The sequence below is a fragment of the Girardinichthys multiradiatus genome, chromosome 13, assembly GCF_021462225.1.
Source record: "Girardinichthys multiradiatus isolate DD_20200921_A chromosome 13, DD_fGirMul_XY1, whole genome shotgun sequence".
Lineage (NCBI taxonomy): Eukaryota > Metazoa > Chordata > Actinopteri > Cyprinodontiformes > Goodeidae > Girardinichthys > Girardinichthys multiradiatus.
The window spans coordinates 38,682,525-38,704,388 of record NC_061806.1 but is presented as its reverse complement, the minus strand read 5'-3'; the positions used below and the strand labels follow the sequence as shown (position 1 = coordinate 38,704,388).

The 21,864-nt window shown below is 39.4% G+C and overlaps 1 protein-coding gene across 6 annotated transcripts in view; it reads right to left on the bottom strand.

Moving 5' to 3' along the window:
- Nucleotides 1-21,864, bottom strand: part of rbms3 (RNA binding motif, single stranded interacting protein) — a 453,566-nt gene that overhangs the window by 235,355 nt on the left and 196,347 nt on the right. For 5 of the 6 annotated variants that reach the window (XM_047383175.1, XM_047383169.1, XM_047383170.1 and 2 more), the window contains one exon: nt 15,742-15,899. In XM_047383175.1, the coding sequence (XP_047239131.1) occupies nt 15,742-15,899 (158 nt within the window). The remainder of the gene's footprint in view (nt 1-15,741; nt 15,900-21,864) is intronic. The other variant, XM_047383172.1, reaches the window with a different exon arrangement.

Genomic DNA, 21,864 nt, shown 5'->3' with positions numbered 1-21,864 from the left:
ACAAGAACGGCCACTCTTATGTTTTGCTGGAGGGAGACAGCATTTTTCAGTGTGCAGGCCACAGAAGCTTTGAAGATGAGGAGCTTCATCTTTTCCAATCCAGACATCAGGTAGAGGCAACAGGCTTTAACCACAGTCATATCCAAAAAATGAAAAAACACGCGGATATACCACTGCTTGTTTCTACGGCATACAATGCCACACACTGGTCAACAAGATCCTCGCTACCCATGTGTTGATTATATAGGGCTACTAAGAAGGGTCTTTGGACAGTGGTCATTGTTTTTTCTTTCTTGAGCCATCTTTTGGCCATGTCTTCAGGGGACTGGCCAGTACAGGTTGATGCCATGTGGATGACTGAACTGTCAAGCCAACGTGTGACAGTGATGTTTCTGTTTGTCCTGACAACTGAGCAGGCCCTTCTGCCTTCTTCTTTCAGTTGTTATTCACTCTTGAGTTTTTGATTCGCTCATTTCACTGTTAGCTTTGCGTGTACCTGTGCCACAGATGCCTAGCTCTTTCAATGCCTCAAGGAGTGCAAAAGAAATGGTCAAAAAACACCTTGTGGTTTTTGTGCTTTATGTCATCCAAACGTCTTTTAGAAACGGGGGGATGCCGCCATCAAAGTCAATGTCTTGGAGTTTCCAGACATATTCAAGGCTTGAGTCCAGGCAGGTGCCTTCGGAAAATTTCTCTGGGCAGGTACCATGCTAACACAAACCACACCTAATCTGCACAAAAATGTACTGTACATTTTAAAATTACCTTGTAGGTATACCCAAAATGAACTGAACTGTGGCCACAGTAGTCATTATAAAATAAATCAACTACATAACTTATTTTGGAAATATATTTAGCAATGCATGACGTCCACTGTGTTGGACAGTTACAATTTCCTACTTATTTGAAATACAGTTTTCTAAACTAAAATAATAATACTGATACTTAGATACTTCTGCACATCATAATATTTTTTTTTACCTCCAGGATACTCCTAGAATAGAAAGATTGACAAGATATTCCACCAGTGGTACACAAGCCTGGTTGTCTGTTGACCATCTTGAATTCAGATGAGGTTTACTTGTAGTTACAACAATTAACACTAAATGCACCTCAACGGAAGTAGGCAGCAGAGAGCACTTTAACGGCTGAAATGCAGTTCCACCGAAGAAAGCATTGGATTTAGAAGAAAACGACTGTTAAACAGCTGTACAATGTAGTGTCCGCTATGCGCCAGAAGGTTAAGATGCAAGTAATTAGATAAGCATCACTGTAATCAGCTATAGCATACCTCTAACGATCATATTCCTAAACGTTTTCAGATTTGTGTTACATTGCCACAACAAACTTTAATGTATTTTATTTGTGTTTTATATGAAACAACACAAAATTGCACTTAATTAATAAATTTTAGCAAAGAAAAAATCTAAAAAAGTAGTGTATTTTCATTCAGACCACCTTAGCTTAATAGCTCATGATATCACCACGGCAAAAAGATCTTCAAACATCTAGAAACTGATGATTTTTGCCCATTCTTCTTTGCAAATTAGCTCAAGCTCTGTTAGACTGAAAGCAGATGGTCTAGACTTTAACTGGGCCATTCTAACAGATGCTTTTAGTTCCGTTGGAGAAACACTTCATCTAAAAGTTACAGATGCATCTCTCGAGGACTAGACTTGGGCATTCCTGATCTACGGCATTCCATTCTAGCTTTGACTGTGTTTGGGATCACTTTGTCAAGCTCAAAGGGAACTCTCCTCCAAAGCCTTAAGTCTTTTGCATCCTCCAACAGGTTTTCTGCCAGCTTTGCCCTGTGTGTATTTCTTCTTCCCAACAATCAACAATTTTCCCTGTCCCTGCGGAGGTAATGCACACCATGAAGGCTCTGCCATGTTTCCTGGTGAGGGTGGTGTTTTTGGGGGAGACATGTAGAGTTGGTTTTTACCTTCACAGTGTTTGAAAAGTAGGACAAAAGGTTTATGTTTGTTGTTTTCTGGCCAGGGCACATTCTTGTGTGCTATATCCTTAATATGTTTTGTGGCAAACTTCAAACAGGATGTCTAACGGCTTTCTTTCAGCAATGGTTTTCCTCATTGTAGTTTTTGTAGAGTGCATGAAAATAATTTGTTCAGAGAATCTTCAACCTGAGCTATTGATCTTTGCAGCTCGTTCAGAGTTACCATGTGTTGGTAGGTTTCTAGTTATGCCATACTGTGTCCATTTTCAGGTTAGGGGTTAAACATTGCTCCATGGGATTATTTTGGCTTAGAATATTGTTTTTTAACATAACCCTGCTTTAAATTTCTCTAAATGTTCCTGACTGACCTGCCTGCTGTGTTCCTTGGTCTTCATGATGCTGTTTGTTCTCTAATGCTCTGTAGCAAACCTCTGAGGTCTTCACAGAACTGGATTTTACTGCAAATCAATTACTAACAGAATCTGTTCAATAATTTGGTGACTTCTGAATGGATATGGTAGCACTGGTTTTTATTTGGAGGTAAAAAAATAAAAGGGATCTGGAATATATATTCTTGCCACACTTTTCAGATTTTTACTTCTAAAATATATTTAAAACCATGTATCCTGTCCTAATAGTTATCAGTTATGTGCTGCTTTGTGTTTGTCTATCACATAAATTCCATTAAAGTTCATTGCTATAATGTGGCAATATGAGAAAAAATTTTGCAAGGCACTGTACACACTGAGTATTTATAAGACTCCAACCATGCAGATTTAATGTTTGTTCAGCGCAGCACATCCAACCCTGTGGGATTTAATAAGCTTAAAACATGCACTGTGTTATTAAAAAAGGTGTAGTGATTATGTTAGCACTGCAGAGCATGGGAATATCCTAATATACCATTTTTTTTATTTCATATCAACAAAAAAGTGTCGCACTAGCTGGCAGAACTTTAACTTTGAGAAATAAGCAAAGCCACAGGAAAGTATTTGTTTTAGACTGAGGAACCATTCCAAGCTATTCAGCAGCTTCATATCACCAGTTACATCAAAAGAAAATGTACACTTTGCACCTGTTCTCAGATATAATGTGAAAAAGCATAAAATGTCTTACATTTTTATTAATTCCACTGTGCACAAAACAGAAATAAAGTGCTAAATCATTATACTTTATTTGTTTATTCCAAAGATCTGACAGCATTCAGTGAAGATTACTGCAGAAAAATTCCAGGTCACCTCCACTTTTAGAAAATGTTTTTTACATGCTTGTCCAAAAGACAAATATGACAGCTGCAAACAGACATGGAGAACAAAGAAGGAAGACAAAGGAATGTAAGACACTTTAAACTTTGAGATCTGAGGATAAAACGGGAAACAGACAGGAAGCAAGAAATATTACCAAAAAACTAAATATAACATAAATAACATATTCATACCTCATTATTCTAAACACTACATAGCAGCTGTAGTTGGTCTTCTTTGTGCCTGAGAAAAGATCAGCTGTCCAAGCAATTTACAGTAGTTCTGATGGCATCACGGCTGATATGCACAATTTGTCCCACCACTGCTTTGACTGCACCCAAAAAGATCTCACCCAGCATCAACAATTCACAACCAACACTGTATAACAGTTTAAAATTATGCTCAGCATGAGCAGCTCTTGGCCCCTTCATCTGCATCCTCTCATGCAGCTGATAAGCTGATAAAAATACAGATGCCACATCATCTACCACACAAAGGTTCAAACTGATGTTGGAGGTGTAGAAACCTCTTTTTCACATGGAGATGTGAAAGCTTGTGCGAAAACATCCAAGTACAGATGCAATATGTGTGGTGGTAGCACTGATATAGAATAACAAGGAAAGCATTTATTTAAAAATAAATTTAATGTAGGATCAAGGTTGCCTTCACAATACTATAAGGTTCTCTAACTTTTTCATGATCCAGCATGTTGAAAAAGACTTGGAGATCCTGGAGAGTGTAGAGTGGTTTTAATCTGGTGTGAATGGGATCTTTGGGTGACCTTTATCACCGAAACAAAGCCTGATTCAAATGTTTCCAACATTTAAATTATGCTTAACGAGCAAATTTACAATCAACATCCTATTAGAATTGTTTACTTATGTAGCCGCTTTGGATATTTTCTAGAGTAGAAGATGAATTTTTTATGACATCAGTACAATTGCTGTGTTGATCCAGGATTTGAAATACATTTGCTGTTTTGCAGATGGAACAGTTTAAAGACTGGTGGGTTTGTTGTAAACTGACAAATTCTTGCGCTCAAATCTTTAATGGCTCAAAAACATAAATGGAAAAACTGTTGGAATGGGAAGTTAATAATACAACTTTGTGATGATTCTAATTTTGCCCTTGTTTGCCTCAGCAAATACTACAGATAAAAGGAGCACACTGGTGAATCATTCAGTCATATTTTCTTGAACAAAACACAGAAAATAAAAAAAAAAATAATAATCAATATGCACTCCAACGTCCATTCATCTTCTACATAACTGTGCAACTACAGTATCTTGGCCGGTGTGCATCATCAAACCCATCTGTTAAACTTGGCTGTGGTTTCACACACACTGTGGTTATTTGCAGTCATCAGAGATTCTCATTCCAATCATTTTTCTTCCTTCTCTACTAATGCGGCTCCATTCTAAGGAACAAATATTTCACCTGGCACATTAGTGGTATGGATGACAAGTTAATTAAGAACATTCAAACTTCCATGAATCCTAGAGAAGCCGAATGAATTGTTTCTGCAACGAGCAATATACTCAAGGTGCAGTGATTCAGGTAATTTAAATGGCAAATGATGTCATTTTTTTAGGATGTGGTCACAATTCATTGTGGAAAAGTTTAAAGAAATATATAACAAATTTAATCAGTGGTACAAGAAATCTAAGTGGAAGAAAATCACAAAAATTTTAAATAAGTTTCCCGTAATATATTCTGGGTCAGGTTTATAAAGTAGTTTCATTCATATTCCACTTTTTTCCCTTCCCTGTCAATTTCCCAAAAATTAATTAGATTTTGTTAAAATATTTAGCTTGAATCTATTTAAATTTAAATTAGAATTCTACATCTTTCGACATATTATAGATTCCAGAATACGTAGAATAAAGTCTTTTATGAGCTCCAGATGTAGTTTACCACCATTTTACCTCAACTTCCTTAATCTGATATTAAGATATGAATAGATGGGATATTCTTCTGATCTTTTGTGATCATCCCAAAAAGAACAAGTCTCATAAGGCGCTTCTTGAATCATCTGAGCTTGTCAGCAGAATGACTGCATCCCAACTGCTGATAATGTTATATGTCACAGTAGTCGACATCATCCAGTGCTGATATATACTAACCAGCCACTTTAATTGGTACATCTTACTAGTACTTGGTTGGTCCCTACTGTGCCTTGATAATTGCCTTAATTCTTCATGGCACTGATGCAAAAGGTGTCTGAAACTTTCCTCAAAGATTTGGTCCATACTGGCTAATGGTATTCCACATAACTTGGTCGTAATACGTGGGCATTTAAGATGCTGTGGCTCACTATTATTTTCAACCAGTCTGCTCATTCTCTCATTCTGACCTCACAGAATCCCACAGAGCGACTGCTCACTTGACATTTTCAGAGACTTCCCTGTAAACAGGAAATGGTTGTGCGTGAAAATTTCCGAAGATCAGCAGTTTCTAGAATACTAAGAGTAGCCCTGTCTGGCTCCAGAAACCATGTCAGGTTCTAAATCACTTAAATCCTCTTTTTTTCCTATTCTGACACTTAGAAATTCAGCAAATTAATTTAGTTGCTGCCATGTGATTGGCTGATTTGCTGTAAGTGCTGACAAGCATCTGTATAGGTTATAATAAAATTCTTCTTTTTCTTTAAGGTGTAGTAGAGTTCAACAAAGCCCACCAGTAGCTGACCAGACCAGTCCTAAATGTAACCTGAGAAAAGCCAAGAGGACGTATGTATCTTCAATCCTCTATTATTCTGCCTCTCTACACACAAACTGGTTGCCTTCAGAGCCAGCTTTACAGAAATGCTACTGTTTGTGTAAAAGTGTCCAACCTGTCAAAGCTGCACAACATGTACTGCTGTCTGATACGCACAAATGAACACATCTCATCTGCGATGGAACTGCGTTCGATTTCTGGATACAACTTCAGAGAAAAAAATCAGTGAAAAGAAAAAGAGAAAAAAAAAGAAAAAATGTTGGAAGGACAGATAGGGAGATATAAACAGACAGTGTGGAGATTCCAGGTTTTGTTCCTTACGTCAGTCAGTCTTTCTGTATCCTAGACTCTAATGCTGCTTCTGCTGCAGCTTAAAACTGTCTTCTCCTGTATATCTAGACTAAGATAAAATGTAAAGCATTGGGGTGGGGGGTCACAAAGAGGATTTCCAAATCAGCAAGCCACCATGACAACTGGATTGGTTGTTTTAACTATTACTACTGTCATGTAATTTTTCCTGGGGTAAATTTAATCTCAGAAACAACTTAGAAGTGTAAAACAAAGTAATACTACACACCAAAACAAAGAAGAAAAAGAATAATTTGATTAACCTTCAGTGTATAAGCTGTTGGCAGAGTTAACTAAAGTGTAAAAGTGAAAGAGGAACACTTGCCAGCCTCTAAATAGGCAAACAGTCCCTGTGTCATGTATACAGTAATGGGGGAATAAATAATTCAAAAAGCAGCCTAAGGCTAAATAATCTGGCGCTCTCATCCCTTCTCTAAAGTTAATGTTTGGGGATGTAGCTATTTGTAGTTGAGAAAATTCAAATATTCTTCTGATATACTTTTAAGAGGTTAAGCCCCACAGTATGTTCATGTAATGAGTGAAGACTAAGACTGAGGAGAAATTTACAGAGTAACTACAGGTCCTTCTCAAAATATTAGCATATTGTGATAAAGTTCATTATTTTCCATAATGTCATGATGAAAATTTAACATTCATATATTTTAGATTCATTGCACACTAACTGAAATATTTCAGGTCTTTTATTGTCTTAATACAGATGATTTTGGCATACAGCTCATGAAAACCCAAAATTCCTATCTCACAAAATTAGCATATCATTAAAAGGGTCTCTAAACGAGCTAAGAACCTAATCATCTGAATCAACGAGTTAACTCTAAACACCTGCAAAAGATTCCTGAGGCCTTTAAAACTCCCAGCCTGGTTCATCACTCAAAACCCCAATCATGGGTAAGACTGCCGACTTGACTGCTGTCCAGAAGGCCACTATTGACACCCTCAAGCAAGAGGGTAAGACACACAAAGAAATTTCTGAACGAATAGGCTGTTCCCAGAGTGCTGTATCAAGGCACCTCAGTGGGAAGTCTGTGGGAAGGAAAAAGTGTGGCAGAAAACGCTGCACAACGAGAAGAGGTGACCGGACCCTGAGGAAGATTGTGGAGAAGGGCCGATTCCAGACCTTGGGGGACCTGCGGAAGCAGTGGACTGAGTCTGGAGTAGAAACATCCAGAGCCACCGTGCACAGGCGTGTGCAGGAAATGGGCTACAGGTGCCGCATTCCCCAGGTCAAGCCACTTTTGAACCAGAAACAGCAGCAGAAGCGCCTGCCCTGGGCTACAGAGAAGCAGCACTGGACTGTTGCTCAGTGGTCCAAAGTACTTTTTTCAGATGAAAGCAAATTCTGCATGTCATTCGGAAATCAAGATGCCACAGTCTGGAGGAAGACTGGGGAGAAGGAAATGCCAAAATGCCAGAAGTCCAGTGTCAAGTACCGACAGTCAGTGATGGTCTGGGGTGCCGTGTCAGCTGCTGGTGTTGGTCCACTGTGTTTTATCAAGGGCAGGGTCAACGCAGCTAGCTATCAGGAGATTTTGGAGCACTTCATGCTTCCATCTGCTGAAAAGCTTTATGGAGATGAAGATTTCATTTTTCAGCACGACCTGGCACCTGCTCACAGTGCCAAAACCACTGGTAAATGGTTTACTGACCATGGTATCACTGTGCTCAATTAGCCTGCCAACTCTCCTGACCTGAACCCCATAGAGAATCTATGGGATATTGTGAAGAGAACGTTGAGAGACTCAAGACCCAACACTCTGGATGAGCTAAAGGCCGCTATCGAAGCATCCTGGGCCTCCATAAGACCTCAGCAGTGCCACAGGCTGATTGCCTCCATGCCACGCCGCATTGAAGCAGTCATTTCTGCAAAAGGATTCCCGACCAAGTATTGAGTGCATAACTGTACATGATTATTTGAAGGTTGACGTTTTTTGTATTAAAAACACTTTTCTTTTATTGGTCGGATGAAATATGATAATTTTGTGAGATAGGAATTTTGGGTTTTCATGAGCTGTATGCCACAATCATCCGTTTTAAGACAATAAAAGACCTGAAATATTTCAGTTAGTGTGCAATGAATCTAAAATATATGAATGTTAAATTTCCATCATGACATTATGGAAAATAATGAACTTCATCACAATATGCTAATTTTTTGAGAAGGACCTGTATTTTCCAACAGGATGATTGGAAGCTCCTCCAGCTCCTCCGGGGGGAACCCAAGGCGTTCCCAGGCCAGCCGAGAGACAAAGTCCCTCCAGCGTGTCCTGGGCCGTCCCCTGGGCCTCCTCCCGGTGGGACGTGCCTGGAACACCTCCCGAGGAAGGCGTCCAGGAGGCATCCGGTATAGATGCCCGAGCCACCTCAACTGGCTCCTCTCGATGTGGAGGAGCAGCGGCTCTACTCCGAGCTCCTCCCGGATGGCCAAGCTCCTCACCCTATCTCTAAGGGAGTACTGGGCCATCCTACGGAGGGAGCTCATTTCAGCCGCTTGTATCCGGGATCTCGTTCTTTCGGTCATGACCCAGAGTTCATGGCCATAGGTAAGGGTAGGAATGTAGACCGACACGTAAAACGAGAGCTTTACTTTTCGGCTCAGTTCTCTCTTCACCACAATGGTCCGGCACAGCACCCCCATTACTGCGGCAGCCGCACCGATCTGCCTGTCAATCTCCCGCTCCATTCTTCGCTCACTCATGAACAAGACCCTGAGATACTTAAACTCCTCCACTGGAGGCAGGAACTCCCCTCCAACCTGAAGAGGACAAGCTACCCTTTTCCGGTCAAGAACCATGGCCTCGGACTTGGGGGAGCTGATCTTCATCCAAGCGGCTTCACACTCGGCTGCCAACCGCCCCAGTGCATGCTGTAAGTCTTGGCTAGAGGGGGCCATCAGGACCACGTCATCTGTGAAAAGAAGAGACGAAATCCACTGGTCCCCAAACCAGACACCCTCTGGCCCTTGGCTGCGTCTAGAAATTCTGTCCAAATCCATATACTATTCTGGTTTATTCAGTTCAAATCAGGGTGACTCTAAGGTCCTTTTCTCCTTACTAGCAAATATTACAAAACCACAGGATTCATTTCCTCCTCACTTGTATTCATCTAGTTTCAGTAACACTTTGGTATCATTTTTTTCCTCTAAAATGTAATGTATCCATCAACAGCTTATGCCCACCTCTGCTTGAATTACATCTTTTCTAATTTCATTTGTTCCCACCCATTCACTTTCAGTATTCAACTTACCCTCAGATAATAAGGTATCCAAATTCATTCAAAAATCTAAATCTTCAACTTATCAATTAGATCCTATCACCATTGTCCTTGTTAAATCTACCATTTTCTCTCTGTCTCCTCTCACACAGACTTTATACACTCTTTCCATACCCCTGATGTTTTTCCTTGTGCCCTCAAAATAGCTGTTGTAACCCCAATACTTAAGAAACCTGGTTCAGACCCCAATAACTGTAATAATTTTAGTCCAATTTCAAATCTTCCATTTATTTCCAAAATTCTTAAAAAAAAAAAATATCTGCTCAACTCCATAACCATTCATCCTGCAGGTAGTTATATGAACAATTCCAATTTGTTTTCCGCCCCCTTCACAGCACTGAAACAGCACTTGTTAAAGTCACTAATGACCTTCTCCTTTTTGCCCACTCTGGTTCATTATCCATTCTCCTCCTGCTTGATCTAACTGCGGCCTTTGATACAACCTCACACACCATCCTGCTCGAAAGACTTTCCTCTCTTCGCATCACAAATACACCTCTTAACTGGTTTAATTCATACCTTTCAGGCTGCACTTCCCATCCAGTCCCCGTCAGCTCAGGTGTCCCCCAGGGCTCTGTCCCGGGGCCCCTGTTGCTCATTATTTACCTTCTTCCCCTCGGTCAGATTTTCCATAAACATCATAGTCACTGTCACTGTTATGCGGATGATACCCAGCTTTACCTCTCAACCAAGCCTAATTCCATACTCCCATCTTAGTCCCTTACCAATGCCTCCTTGAAATAAAATCCTGCTTCACCTCAAACCTCCTTAAATTAAATTTAAGTAAAACAGAACTTCTCTTAAATAAAGAGAACTTCTCCTAATATGCACAAAATCTACATTAAACAAACTTCATAACTTTTCTATTCTCTCCCCTCAGGTCAAAAGTCTCGGTGTAACCCTTGGCAACATCCTTTCCTTCACCTTCCATGTCAATAATATCACTCAGTCTGCCTATTTCCATCTTCTAACATAAATCGTCTATGTCCTTCTCTCACTCCTTACTCTACTGCTGTTCGTGTTCATAGTCAGGTCACTTCCAGTTTAGATTATTGTAATTCTCATCTTTTCGGCCTTCCACATAAAACCCTTCATAAATTACAACTGGTCCAAAACACAGCCGCCTGTATCATCACACACAGCCCTTCAATCCATCACATCAGACCTGTTCTACAGCAGTTTCATTGGCTCCCTATCAGACATTGTATCAACAATAAAATACTCCTTCTCACCTTCAAAGCCGTTCACAACCGCGGCCCTCCCTATCTTTCTGACCAGCTTCACATAGCTACACCCGTTTACACCCTCAGATCTTCATCTCTATTCATTTTACCGTTCCCTCTGCCCGTCTTGTTACCATGGGGAGCAGAGCATTCAGTCGATCTGCTCCCCAGCTCTGGAACTCACTCCCACCTGATCTCTGTAACATATATGCACTACCACAATTTAAATCCAAACTCAAAGCCCTTCTGTTTACTACCTCTTGTCACAGTTGCATTGTCTATTTTAAAGTGTATTGTTTTCGTTCTTTTTTCATATATATATATCTATATCTATAGATATAGATATATATCAATAGAAATAGAAATACATATATATCTTTTACATTTTATGATGTAAGGTAATGTAAATGTCAAGAAAGGTGCCTATAAATATAATGTATTATTATTATTATTACTTAAACTGGAATAGTCCTTAGTCACACTCTTTCACACCAGGTTTCACTTTTTGAAAGCGGCGGAATGGGATGGGCCAGCTTGGAAAGTGAATGGCCATTAAGTATAATTTGGCTCCTGTGAGTGCCTGGGCCTCAGTTCTATAAAACCAGGTGGTCTGTAGGTCACCCGTTCTTTCCCTCCACCTACTCTACTGAGCAAACCTCCCAACCAACCCCCACCATCCCCATCCCCACCCCCCCACCCCACTCCCCTAATCTCCAGCTGCCCCTCCACAATTCTCTCAGACACATGGGAAAGGTTATTTGCACAATTGGTGGTGATTAGCTCTTGATTTGGCTCGTTCTATGTGTGTGACCAAGTCAGTGCATGCGTGTAGAAACCAATCCCATTGAGGGCACAGCTGTGGCTCAGCCATGACTGAAAATGGTTGAAAAGAGCCAGACTCAGAATCGGGGGGTGGATGGAGAAGATGAGAGGTTAAAGAAAAATAAAATAATTGGTATGGTGAAGTTAGAACAGTTCAAACCTCTCAGGTCCCTTGTGTGTGTGGTGGTTTGAATTTAAGACTGCTTATTGTTGACAAAAAAAATATGAACTATTTTACACATGTTGGACTCACTGAGTCCTACTGACCTTTCTTACTTTTTGACTTTCATTACATGACTGCACCCTAATGAGCTTGTGGGGTGGGGTTGTTGCCTTAGATTCAGTTAGTAAACAACATGAAAAAGGTTCTAAAGTTTGCTTTGCACCAAAGTGCTTCAAGGGTGTGTTGGGTTTGACGGGTTGGATATGTTGGCTGCAACCCTCAGTTGGTGTTGGACTTAAGGGTTGGCCCAGTGCCTCAACCTAGCTGGTGAGGCCAAAGAATTTTTCTCACAGCAACGGCTGTTTTAGCCACTGCTTTTCTTTCCCTTCCTATGTTCATCCAGTAATCCAGTCAGCCAGTAGGAATACCTCTCACTAACTGGGTGTTCAGCCAACAATTCCCACTCCACTCCGCTCCTCTCCTTTGGCCTTCCTTCTACAGCCATATATCAGGCTGATAGTTGGTGGAGAACTCCTTATCCAGCCAGATGAATAAAGCAGAGATTAAGTACTCACCAAAATTCATTTAATAACTCAATTAATAGCTTGCGGCACAAAACCTCAACCACTGTTGAAACGTTGGTATTGTTTAGTTTTTAATTTTCCTTCCACAAACAACAGAAACATTAAAAGAAGAGGCTACTTTTTTTTTATAACTGTCATGACAGTGCTGCCAAGTCACTATCTATTAAGATCTACAGATAATTGAACTATGGTGACAACTGTAGTATATATTCCTGCTTCATTTTTACCCCACAGAAATGGAAATTTACACTAAACACTACAATGCTGTTTGCTGGTACACCTCAATAAACTTGAAAATCCTCAAAAGCTTTATTTGTTTTAAGTGGTTCAATTCAAAAAGTGAAACTCATATATTGTGTAGGTTCATTACACACTGAGTGGTATATTTGACATGTTTCTGTCTGTTATGATTATTGTTGCTTCTAGCTAATAAAAATCCAGACTAAAATATCCAATAATTTGTCAATTTCTTACATTTACAAATATGGCCAAGTTTTAGTATTGCAATATGTAAAATACAAAAACCCATTGCTTGTAAGTGAGCAAGGAAATAAGACAAAGCAATATCACCTATTTACTTTTTCTAAATAAAATCCAGGAATACTTGCAGCTTTTGAATTTTAGGGAAAAATATGAAAAATAGTTAGACATTGGTAAAGATTGCTAGAATTAAATTTAACAGGATCTTGGCAAAAATGTTAGTTTAACAGAACAAAGTTGCAACCACAGTAACACAGAAAAAAATCATTTATTATTTTGGCAACTCTCAGTGATCTTTATTTATTTGATTTATTTACAGCCTCGGATCAGCAGCTATGATGTGGCTTCTTTTCAAGAATGCATCGGTCTGGCAGCAGTTTGCTTGCTTTTCAGATAGAAGTGAACTGGGATGCAAGACCTGCTTGTGTGACAGAACAACCCTAAGCCAAAGGAAAAAAAGACATTGTCTGAGCAAGCCTACCAGCCCCTGCTGCTGATTACGAAAATTACCTAAGCCTGCTAACAAGATTTAAATAATTTTCTTTATACTTAAAATAAAGCTGCCATATTTAGTGAGAATTTATGTTTAACATTCACTCTCCCTGGGAGAGCTGCCAAGGTTGGGTTGAGAGGATGAGCTTTGTGCTGAGAAGTGCCAGGGCATTTGGGAAAAAAGCTGAAGGGAACCCAAGGAGCTGCTTTCTGCAGAACAGTTGAATGACCTTTTCTAAAATGCTGCCACCCGCCTGCCACTGAAACACAGTCTGGCTAATTAAAGTTTCAGTGGCATTGAATTTTCACTAGCATAGCAAACCTCAGGCAACCTTGGGGGCTCAAAGAGGGAAAGATGGGCGATATAAGACAAGACAGAGGAGGGAGAAGCAAGGAAACAGCTGAACAGGAAGACAGCCACTAGAGAACAGCATGGCAAATCCAAGCAGAAAAAGACAAAAGCCTTTTGCTTTCCATAAAACAGAGGAGAGAAAAACCATATTAAAATGGAAATCTGGAAATCCCAGAGTATTTTACATAAGCTCTGATTTGGTTTGACCTTTCGAACTGTAGTGTTAAAAATGCTAAAGATGATATAGAATTATAAATCAAACTGAAACTGCCCAACTGTGTACAGCTGGGTGAATGCGGTTAGAAAGAGCTAAATGAGAGATATCCAATGTCAAAACGCTGAGTGCTTTTCCAAATCCTATTGGGCTTCCTCTCAACCTAATGGAATCTTGATGGGTGAATTTCAAGAATAAATGCATGACTTATGACATGACTTCCGGGAGCATTACCCAATATACTGGACGGCATGTTCTCGTCTCCAAAGCATCATTGAATAATTGGCCACATTTGACCAGGACATTTCTGAAAAAAGTGGCCAAGAAAAGGTTATGCAACCAGACAGATTCACTCATAGCCTGAATTTCGCAATCTGCTGGCCTTGTCTGCATTAATGATCTTGACCTCCTTTTTACTATGTTGGGAGTGAAAAAGACTTAATGAAGCTGAACAAAGCTGCGTGTGTGTGTTTGACTGTGTATGAGAGACAGAGATACAGAGGAAAGGAAGGCCCATGTGACTGTGGGCGTCAGCTTGATGAAGGCTTGGTCTGTGATTCCTGGGGGATGTGGTCCAATCTAGCCTTTATTAGGCCTTACTGAGCAGTGTGCAGGGAGGTGTGTGTGTGTGTGTCTTCTCTATTAAGAACATTTGCCTGAGTTTTCTAAGTACTTCTTTGTGTGGAACTTTAAAATGCACTCAGTTGGTAGCTTAATAGTGCATGCAAGGTATGGACCTTTTTCATGTCTCAGTCCGTGCATAAGAGGTGAACAGCTCAGTTTTATCACACCATTTATGTGTACAGAATACTACTGGTAATTTCTTTCATGCATAAAAGCAGTACTGTGCACACTGAAAAAACTTTTTCAAAATAGTAGGATTGGTTAGAAATAATTTTAAAACTAAGTAATTTAAAAATAGTACAATCTTGAATTACACACAGAAAGGTACTTAATTTAACATATAAGTAGATATTAAATGCAAGTGAATCGTTTCAAAATGTTAAAAACAGGAAAACAAAAGTTTACTAGCAAAATTATACAAGAAAGACAAAAGCATTCAACAGCCATGAGGAAAACTAGCAGCAAGGCAAAATAAAAATAAGTGCTAAAGAGCACAACTATCAGAGTCTGATGCAATTGTAAAATCTGACCTGTTCTGAAAAGTCAAGTTTCACCCTCTTCTGTGCTGACTGATACATCTGGGTCAGAAAATGCAACCATCATCCCTAATTTTACAATTCAAGTCTATAGGAGCAATGTATTGATCTGATTTTGCATCACTGAATCAGATTACGCAACGAAATATGTGTAAAATACCTACCTGGAGTTTATTTAGTTTTTTGTCTAATGAGAGCATATTTCAATATGGAAGTATATAGGTATTATTACAATAGTACAATAAAGTGTAAAAAAGTTATATTTTGTAATTCCCAAATTTTACTTGTGAGGGCCATATGACCAGCATATCCCATCAAAACAGTGTGAAAACATGCTAATATTAACTTAACACTTTTGCAAACTGTGCCACATGAACATTGTCATCAGGAAGATATGAGTTTTATTAAGGCTGTAGCTTTATGTGTTGAATATCATGTCTTAGAAGCGCCGGCTGTGACAAAAGATCTGTTGCTGTCCAGACAAACAGATACTGTAGCTTTCAGAATGGCATTGGCATGTGAGTTTTAATGCACTTTGAAGCTCCAGAGTTTTGAGGTATATATTAATTTTATTAATCAATACAGTATTGAATTGGAAATTTTTACGAGTAATTGCCTCATCTTAAATGACTGGGATCAGTATCTTGGAAAAGAAATGCATGGTTTTCAGGTATGATGCCCTTGTGTACTCACGGTTGGCAAAGCTTGATGAGGTCCTGGTCAGTGGTTCCAGGTGGCAGACCACGAATATACAGGTTGGTCTTACTGAGCTGCTCCACTCCTCCCTGGCTGCAGCTGTTGGTGCTGGGGCTGGGAGGAGCCATTGGATGAGGGGGTGGAGCATAGGGCTGCTGGGAAAAAAACAGAGAGACAGTTCAATACAAACTGCTAATAGATATTTTTGGAAAAAACATGTTATTGGAGAAAAAGACACTGGGGTGAGTAGTGACAATAACTGAGGAAGAAGCTGAAAATATTTGAAAATGAATTTAAAAATACATCTCTTGAAGAAACTGCAGGTACTTACAGTTCAGCATCACTACAAAAACAGACAAGACATTGTAGGGCAGCAGTGAGATGGAAGGAGATGAAATCAGTGTTGGTAAGAGATAAAAAGAAAACAGCAGGTAATAAGGAGTAATGGAAATAACATCCTTATAATCGGAAATGGGAAACAAAATGCTCTCCACAATAACAATATTTAAAAAATTGCTTTCAGGTGAGATCATGAATGCTCCATATGATTTTTGTTTTCCAGTTCACTTCATTTTGTTTTAAGTAAACATTTCACTGAGGAGGCTCTCACAAATTAGGCTTCATATGGCTTCCAGCAGCTTATAAACAGTTTTAAATGACGGCAAGCTCCGCTCACTACTAAAATTGCCAGAACCAATTTCATTACACTGTGAAACAATTTTCACCTCCAAGGGTGTGAGATCCTGATGCAATAATCCACTCCAGTATATTTTAGAACCTTCTAAATTTGAATGCCTTTTTCAGTGCAATCCTCAACTTGCAAAACGTACGCAAAATTTGATGCCACCTTCATTTTTCCTCCTCCTCTTCTCAACGTCTCTAGCATCTTTTATTTGTTTGTTGTTCTGTTTGTGAAGATTCATGGTATAGGAGTCAGGGCCCCCTCCTCACAGACCATTTATATCTCTATTGCAGGGACACTGCACATTATGACAAAGAGGGAGAGCTGAAGCCCCGTGGGTATAAAAGGAGGGAGAGACAAAAAGAACTGGAAAAACATTGAAAAAATGGAAAAAGAAGAAAGAAAATGAATATGTATAATGCAAAAAAAAAAATAATGACTGATGTATGAAGCAGAGGAAAACAAAGTGGCCAGCCAGTAAGAGTGTATGACATAACAACCACCACCAACAGCTCTAGTTAACCAGGTTAACCCTTATCCTCCCAGGGGAAGACCTCAAAACCCCAAACTGTGATGTGAAAACGCACACACATTTTAAAACACATACACACTCACACCATTAGCCCTCCAATTTGCCCCTAACATTAACAGCGACTGTTGGAGCATGGCTGATTTGATGCGCTATTTTAAGCGTGTGTGCCATGCCAGCGTGTCGACTCCCACTTCTCAGACAAAGAGCTGGGGCCCCTGGAGCGTGAAGAGGGAGCCACGTCCATCAATGGTCGGCCAATTACCACGCTGAGCTAAACAGAACTGATGGGGAGCCACTCTCTTTGCCATACTTACGCACACACTGTACGTTTGAATATGACCGTGGACTGACAAGAACATACTTACACACAAAAACAACTGTCTTAATACAGGTGAGAAAAACATTACTAATATCAACCTAAGACTTTTACCTACCTCAAACCAAAATTCAATGATCTGAGATAACCTAAAGATAACTCCACATAATAAGATTTAATAGCCCCTTCACACTAAAGTATGAAGACACGTGACTCAAGTAAAAAATCTCTCTATTTATAATACATTATTTATCTTAGCATGTTTCATTTGATATGTAGCTCAGTCCCAGGTATTTTGAACATGTAGACAACATGCATGCTGTAGTGGTATGGAGGTAAATTTGTCTCACTATTATTCAATCAAAAAAAAACTAATCTCAATCAAAAAAAAACTAATCTCAATCAAAAAAAAACTAATCTCAATCAAACAAAAAACTAATCTCAATCAAAAAAAAACTAATCTCAATCAAAAAAAACTAATCTCAATCAAAAAATATTAAGTTGTGATCAAAACTTTCAGAGTTGTAACGATTATTTTTTTTTTTATGGAATATTTTATTTTGGGGAGAAAAAAAAATTGTTTGATTAAACTTTTTTTTAATTAAAATGACATTTTTCGACGCTCTCTGTTTTTGGTTGAACTCAACGAATTTTGAGTGCTGGGAACATGAACATCCTGGGCGGGGCCTAAAGACGAACGCTGTAAGACGTTTCCCTATTGGTTAGCGCTGACTAAAGCAGCAGACTCTGATCCCCCGCATCTCTGAACTTCTGCTCGAACTGCAGGGCTTGCAGCGTCGCTTCAGTGAGGAGACATCAACTGTACAGAAGAAAACTGCGGTCAAGTGAGCCGACAGTCAGAAATACGCGATCACGCCAGCCGACACCAGCTCTCTCTTAAAGATTAGCGTCGCGCATACAAGGTGCTTTACGGTAATGGAGCAGAAAGGATGCCGATCCTGGCAACGGTTGAGAAAATAAGAGGAAAACAGAAAAGTAACCTACAGAACATTTATATTAATTACATTTTTACAACTTTCACATTCATATTTTATGTAAAAGAATAAATATTTAATATTTTACTGTACAGTTTTGGAGAAATATCTTGTCAAAATACCTCAAAATGCTCAACTATTATATGCATTTGTCCCACTTTCAGGAATTTATTTCTCCAAAACCAAGAGAGGTGACAACACAATCTCTTCAGATTTTATTAGAGGGTTATTTATATTATAACCAGAATTAGAATTTCATAATTTCAGTGTAGGTTTCTGGAGAAATACACAACTACCCCAAGTGTAGTATAAAACAGAGTCCATGTCGGGCAGATGGCATCCCATAATCCTGTGTGTTTTCCTCACAACCCGTGATACTTCCTCCCTCTCCTGTGCAATTCCCACACCACACTGTCCTGCTGAGACACAGAGTGCTTTCCATCGTGGCCCTGCAGACATCTGTAAGCAGCTGAGGAGATGAAGAAGAGCTGTTGTTGTACCTTCTTCAACAGGCGAGGGGCGTTTCCGGTCCAGGAGAGGTCAGAGGAGATCTGGATGCTCTTGCACTTTAAGCTGTCCAGACCACTTCCCAGGATCTCATCGACCTCACCAAAAATAAACGTTTGTGGTACTTTGTTGGGGTAGTTGTGTATTTCTCCAGAAACCTACAGTAAAATTATGAAATACTAATTCTGGTTATAGCGTAGATGACCCTCTAATAAAATCTGAAGAGATTGTGTTGTCACCTCTCATGGTTTTGGAGAAATAAATTCCTGAAAGTGGGACAAAAGCATATGCTGGTTGAGCATTTTGAGGTATTTTGACAAGATATTTCTCCAAAACAGTACAGTAAAATATTAAATATTATTTTACACAAAACATGAATGTGAAAGTTGTAAAAATGTAATTAATATAAATGTTCTGTAGGTTACTTTTCTGTTTTCCTCTTATTTTCTCAACCGTTGCCAGGATTGGCGTCCTTTCTGCTCCATTACCGTAAAGCACCTTGTATGCGCGACGCTAATCTTTAAGAGAGAGCTGGTGTCGGCTGGAGTGACCGCGTATTTCTGACTGTCGGCTCACTTGACCGCAGTTTTCTTCTGTAGAGTTGATGTCTCCTCACTGAAGCGACGCTGCAAGCCCTGCAGTTCGAGCAGAAGTTCAGAGGTTGGGGGATCAAAGTCTGCAGCTTTAGTCAGCGCTAACCAATAGGGAAACGTCTTACAGCGTTCGTCTTTAGGCCCCGCCCAGGATGTTCATGTTCCCAGCACTCAAAATTCGTTGAGTTCAACCAAAAACAGAGAGCGTCAAAAAATGTCATTTTAATCAAAAAAAAGTTTTATCAAACAATTTTTTTTTCTCCCCAAAATAAAATATTCCATTTAAAAAAAAATAATCGTTACAACTCTGAAAGTTTTGATCACAACTTAATATTTTTTGATTGAGATTAGTTTTTGTTTTGATTGAGATTAGTTTTTTTTGATTGAGATTAGTTTTTTGTTTGAATAATAGTGAGACAAATTTACCTCCATATAGTGGAAGAAATGGCAGAGTAATTCAATAAATACATATTTGACTACCCTGAGTAAACTCAATCTCAGTACCTGTTGCAAACAACAATGCCTTTCACTGTCCCTAATTTTGTCTGCCAGTGAGCTGTAGTGAAAATTTGTGTAAAAAGTTTAAAAGAATCATGTCCGGGGCTTTCATTACTGTATTGTAGCCACATTCTTTTTATTATCTAAATAATGGTGGTTTCTGTATGTTTTACCCTTTTTAATGAGACTTACAGAGAAAGAAAGACTGTATTGGTGACGGCAGTGTCGTGTCTTTGTGTTCAATTTGAGCAACTTGGTACTTACAAATCCCCATACAATTGTTTAGAAAGAGCTACGAAGGTCCCAGCTGATACTAAACCTTAAATCTGATGATTTCCATGGTAAAGGGTTAACCTTAAGATAATTATAAATAAGTCACCTAGTTAGACATGACAAATCCAAAAAAGGTACAAAAAAAGAAAAAAAAAACAACTGGACTTCAGTTCTTGTAGTTAAAGACGTTTTGGTCTTCACCTGAAGGGCTTTTTCAATTCAAATACTCATGGGTAGTTGTATGTTAATGCAAAAGTCCCTCTCTTTTATTCAGACTTTCTTTTATAAAGTCCTTCAGTGATCCACACAGCTCTCCTCCTCCTTTACTTCACTAGGCTCCAGGCTTGGCTGGCATTCTACTCTTTGGAATTCATGTGTCTCGCCCTATCGATTTGCTTTCATATTTTAAGGTCAGAAGCTGAAATCTTACACAATGAGGCATGGAGGGTCAAAATGAGCCCATTACTTACAGTGCTGGGCGAAGAGGCACAGAGTGAGGTTATCCAAGGGGAAAAGAAAGAAGGCTGGAAAAGTCCTCTGGGATGAGGAATGGACTGGTCGCCAAAGGTCTCCAGAGAATGAACACGTGTTTCTAAATGTTTTGATTATGATGAAGGATTTTTGCTGACTAATAATGATCTTCTGTTTTTGCTTCATGTATAAAAAGAAAAAAAAAGACTTTACATATTAGCATGCTTACATTTGAAAGAGCTTCAGCAATAGGTTTTAGATGCATAGGACAAAATCTACTGGGCACACAGGTTATAGGGAAAATAATTCAGCCATTTTAAAATCACTTGTCTGTGGGCTTATTTGCTGCCACCCTGGAGGTCAATAACCAAGCTTGTTTCCCTTCTTGGACAGTTTAATGACTGCAGTTTAGCTTTAACCTGTCAGCCTAAAAGATTCCCAAATACACAATAAATACTGGACTCATGTCAGAATGACGAGGACTGAACACAGCAGTTAAAGTATATTTCCACAAGGAGAGAAGGGAGATGAAGGTCAGGTTGGGGTAGGAGGGAGGGTACAAAGTTAAAAAGAGCCTGATGGGATGACTTGAAAAGAGAAACAGAGAAGAGTGGGAGAATGGCTGGTTATGACACTTGGGGAAAAAAAAGCCCCGGGTGGTAAATGAGAAAACCTCCATTCTGCCTCCTCCCTACCCAGCTGTGAGATGCCGCTACACAGACTTACTGGGGATTTTAATTTGCTGCACTGTATTTTAGACAGGCAAAATAGTTTACACAGGCCCAATTTACCGAGCCAGTCGTGCAGGGGGTTCACAGCCTGTGTGACATGCCAGGGAATGTTTATGAGTGTATTAAGTGAGGGTGATAAATCTAGCGTGAGTTGCACAGGCTGAGGGCACATAGCGTTGCAATGTATATACACACATCCACACAAGGACAACACACATTTATTTAACAGAGCTAGCCCTCATTGTCACTGAGAGTATGAATGCCCTTTTAACAGCCTGAACCTAATGTGTATATCTTTATTTTGTGTCATGTTCATGCAGTATATTTTTTATATTTAATGAAATAATTCAATAAAAACATTCAACTTTATTTCTAATAGTTTGCATCTTTTGTGTTGTACCCAAAGTCTTTACATCCTCAGCTTTCTAACGTGACTTTGAATGTTTCCCTACAATGGTCAGTTCATTTTATGGAGCATGGAATCATTTGGTTACAGGAATAAAATTTTGTTGCTGGCTGCAC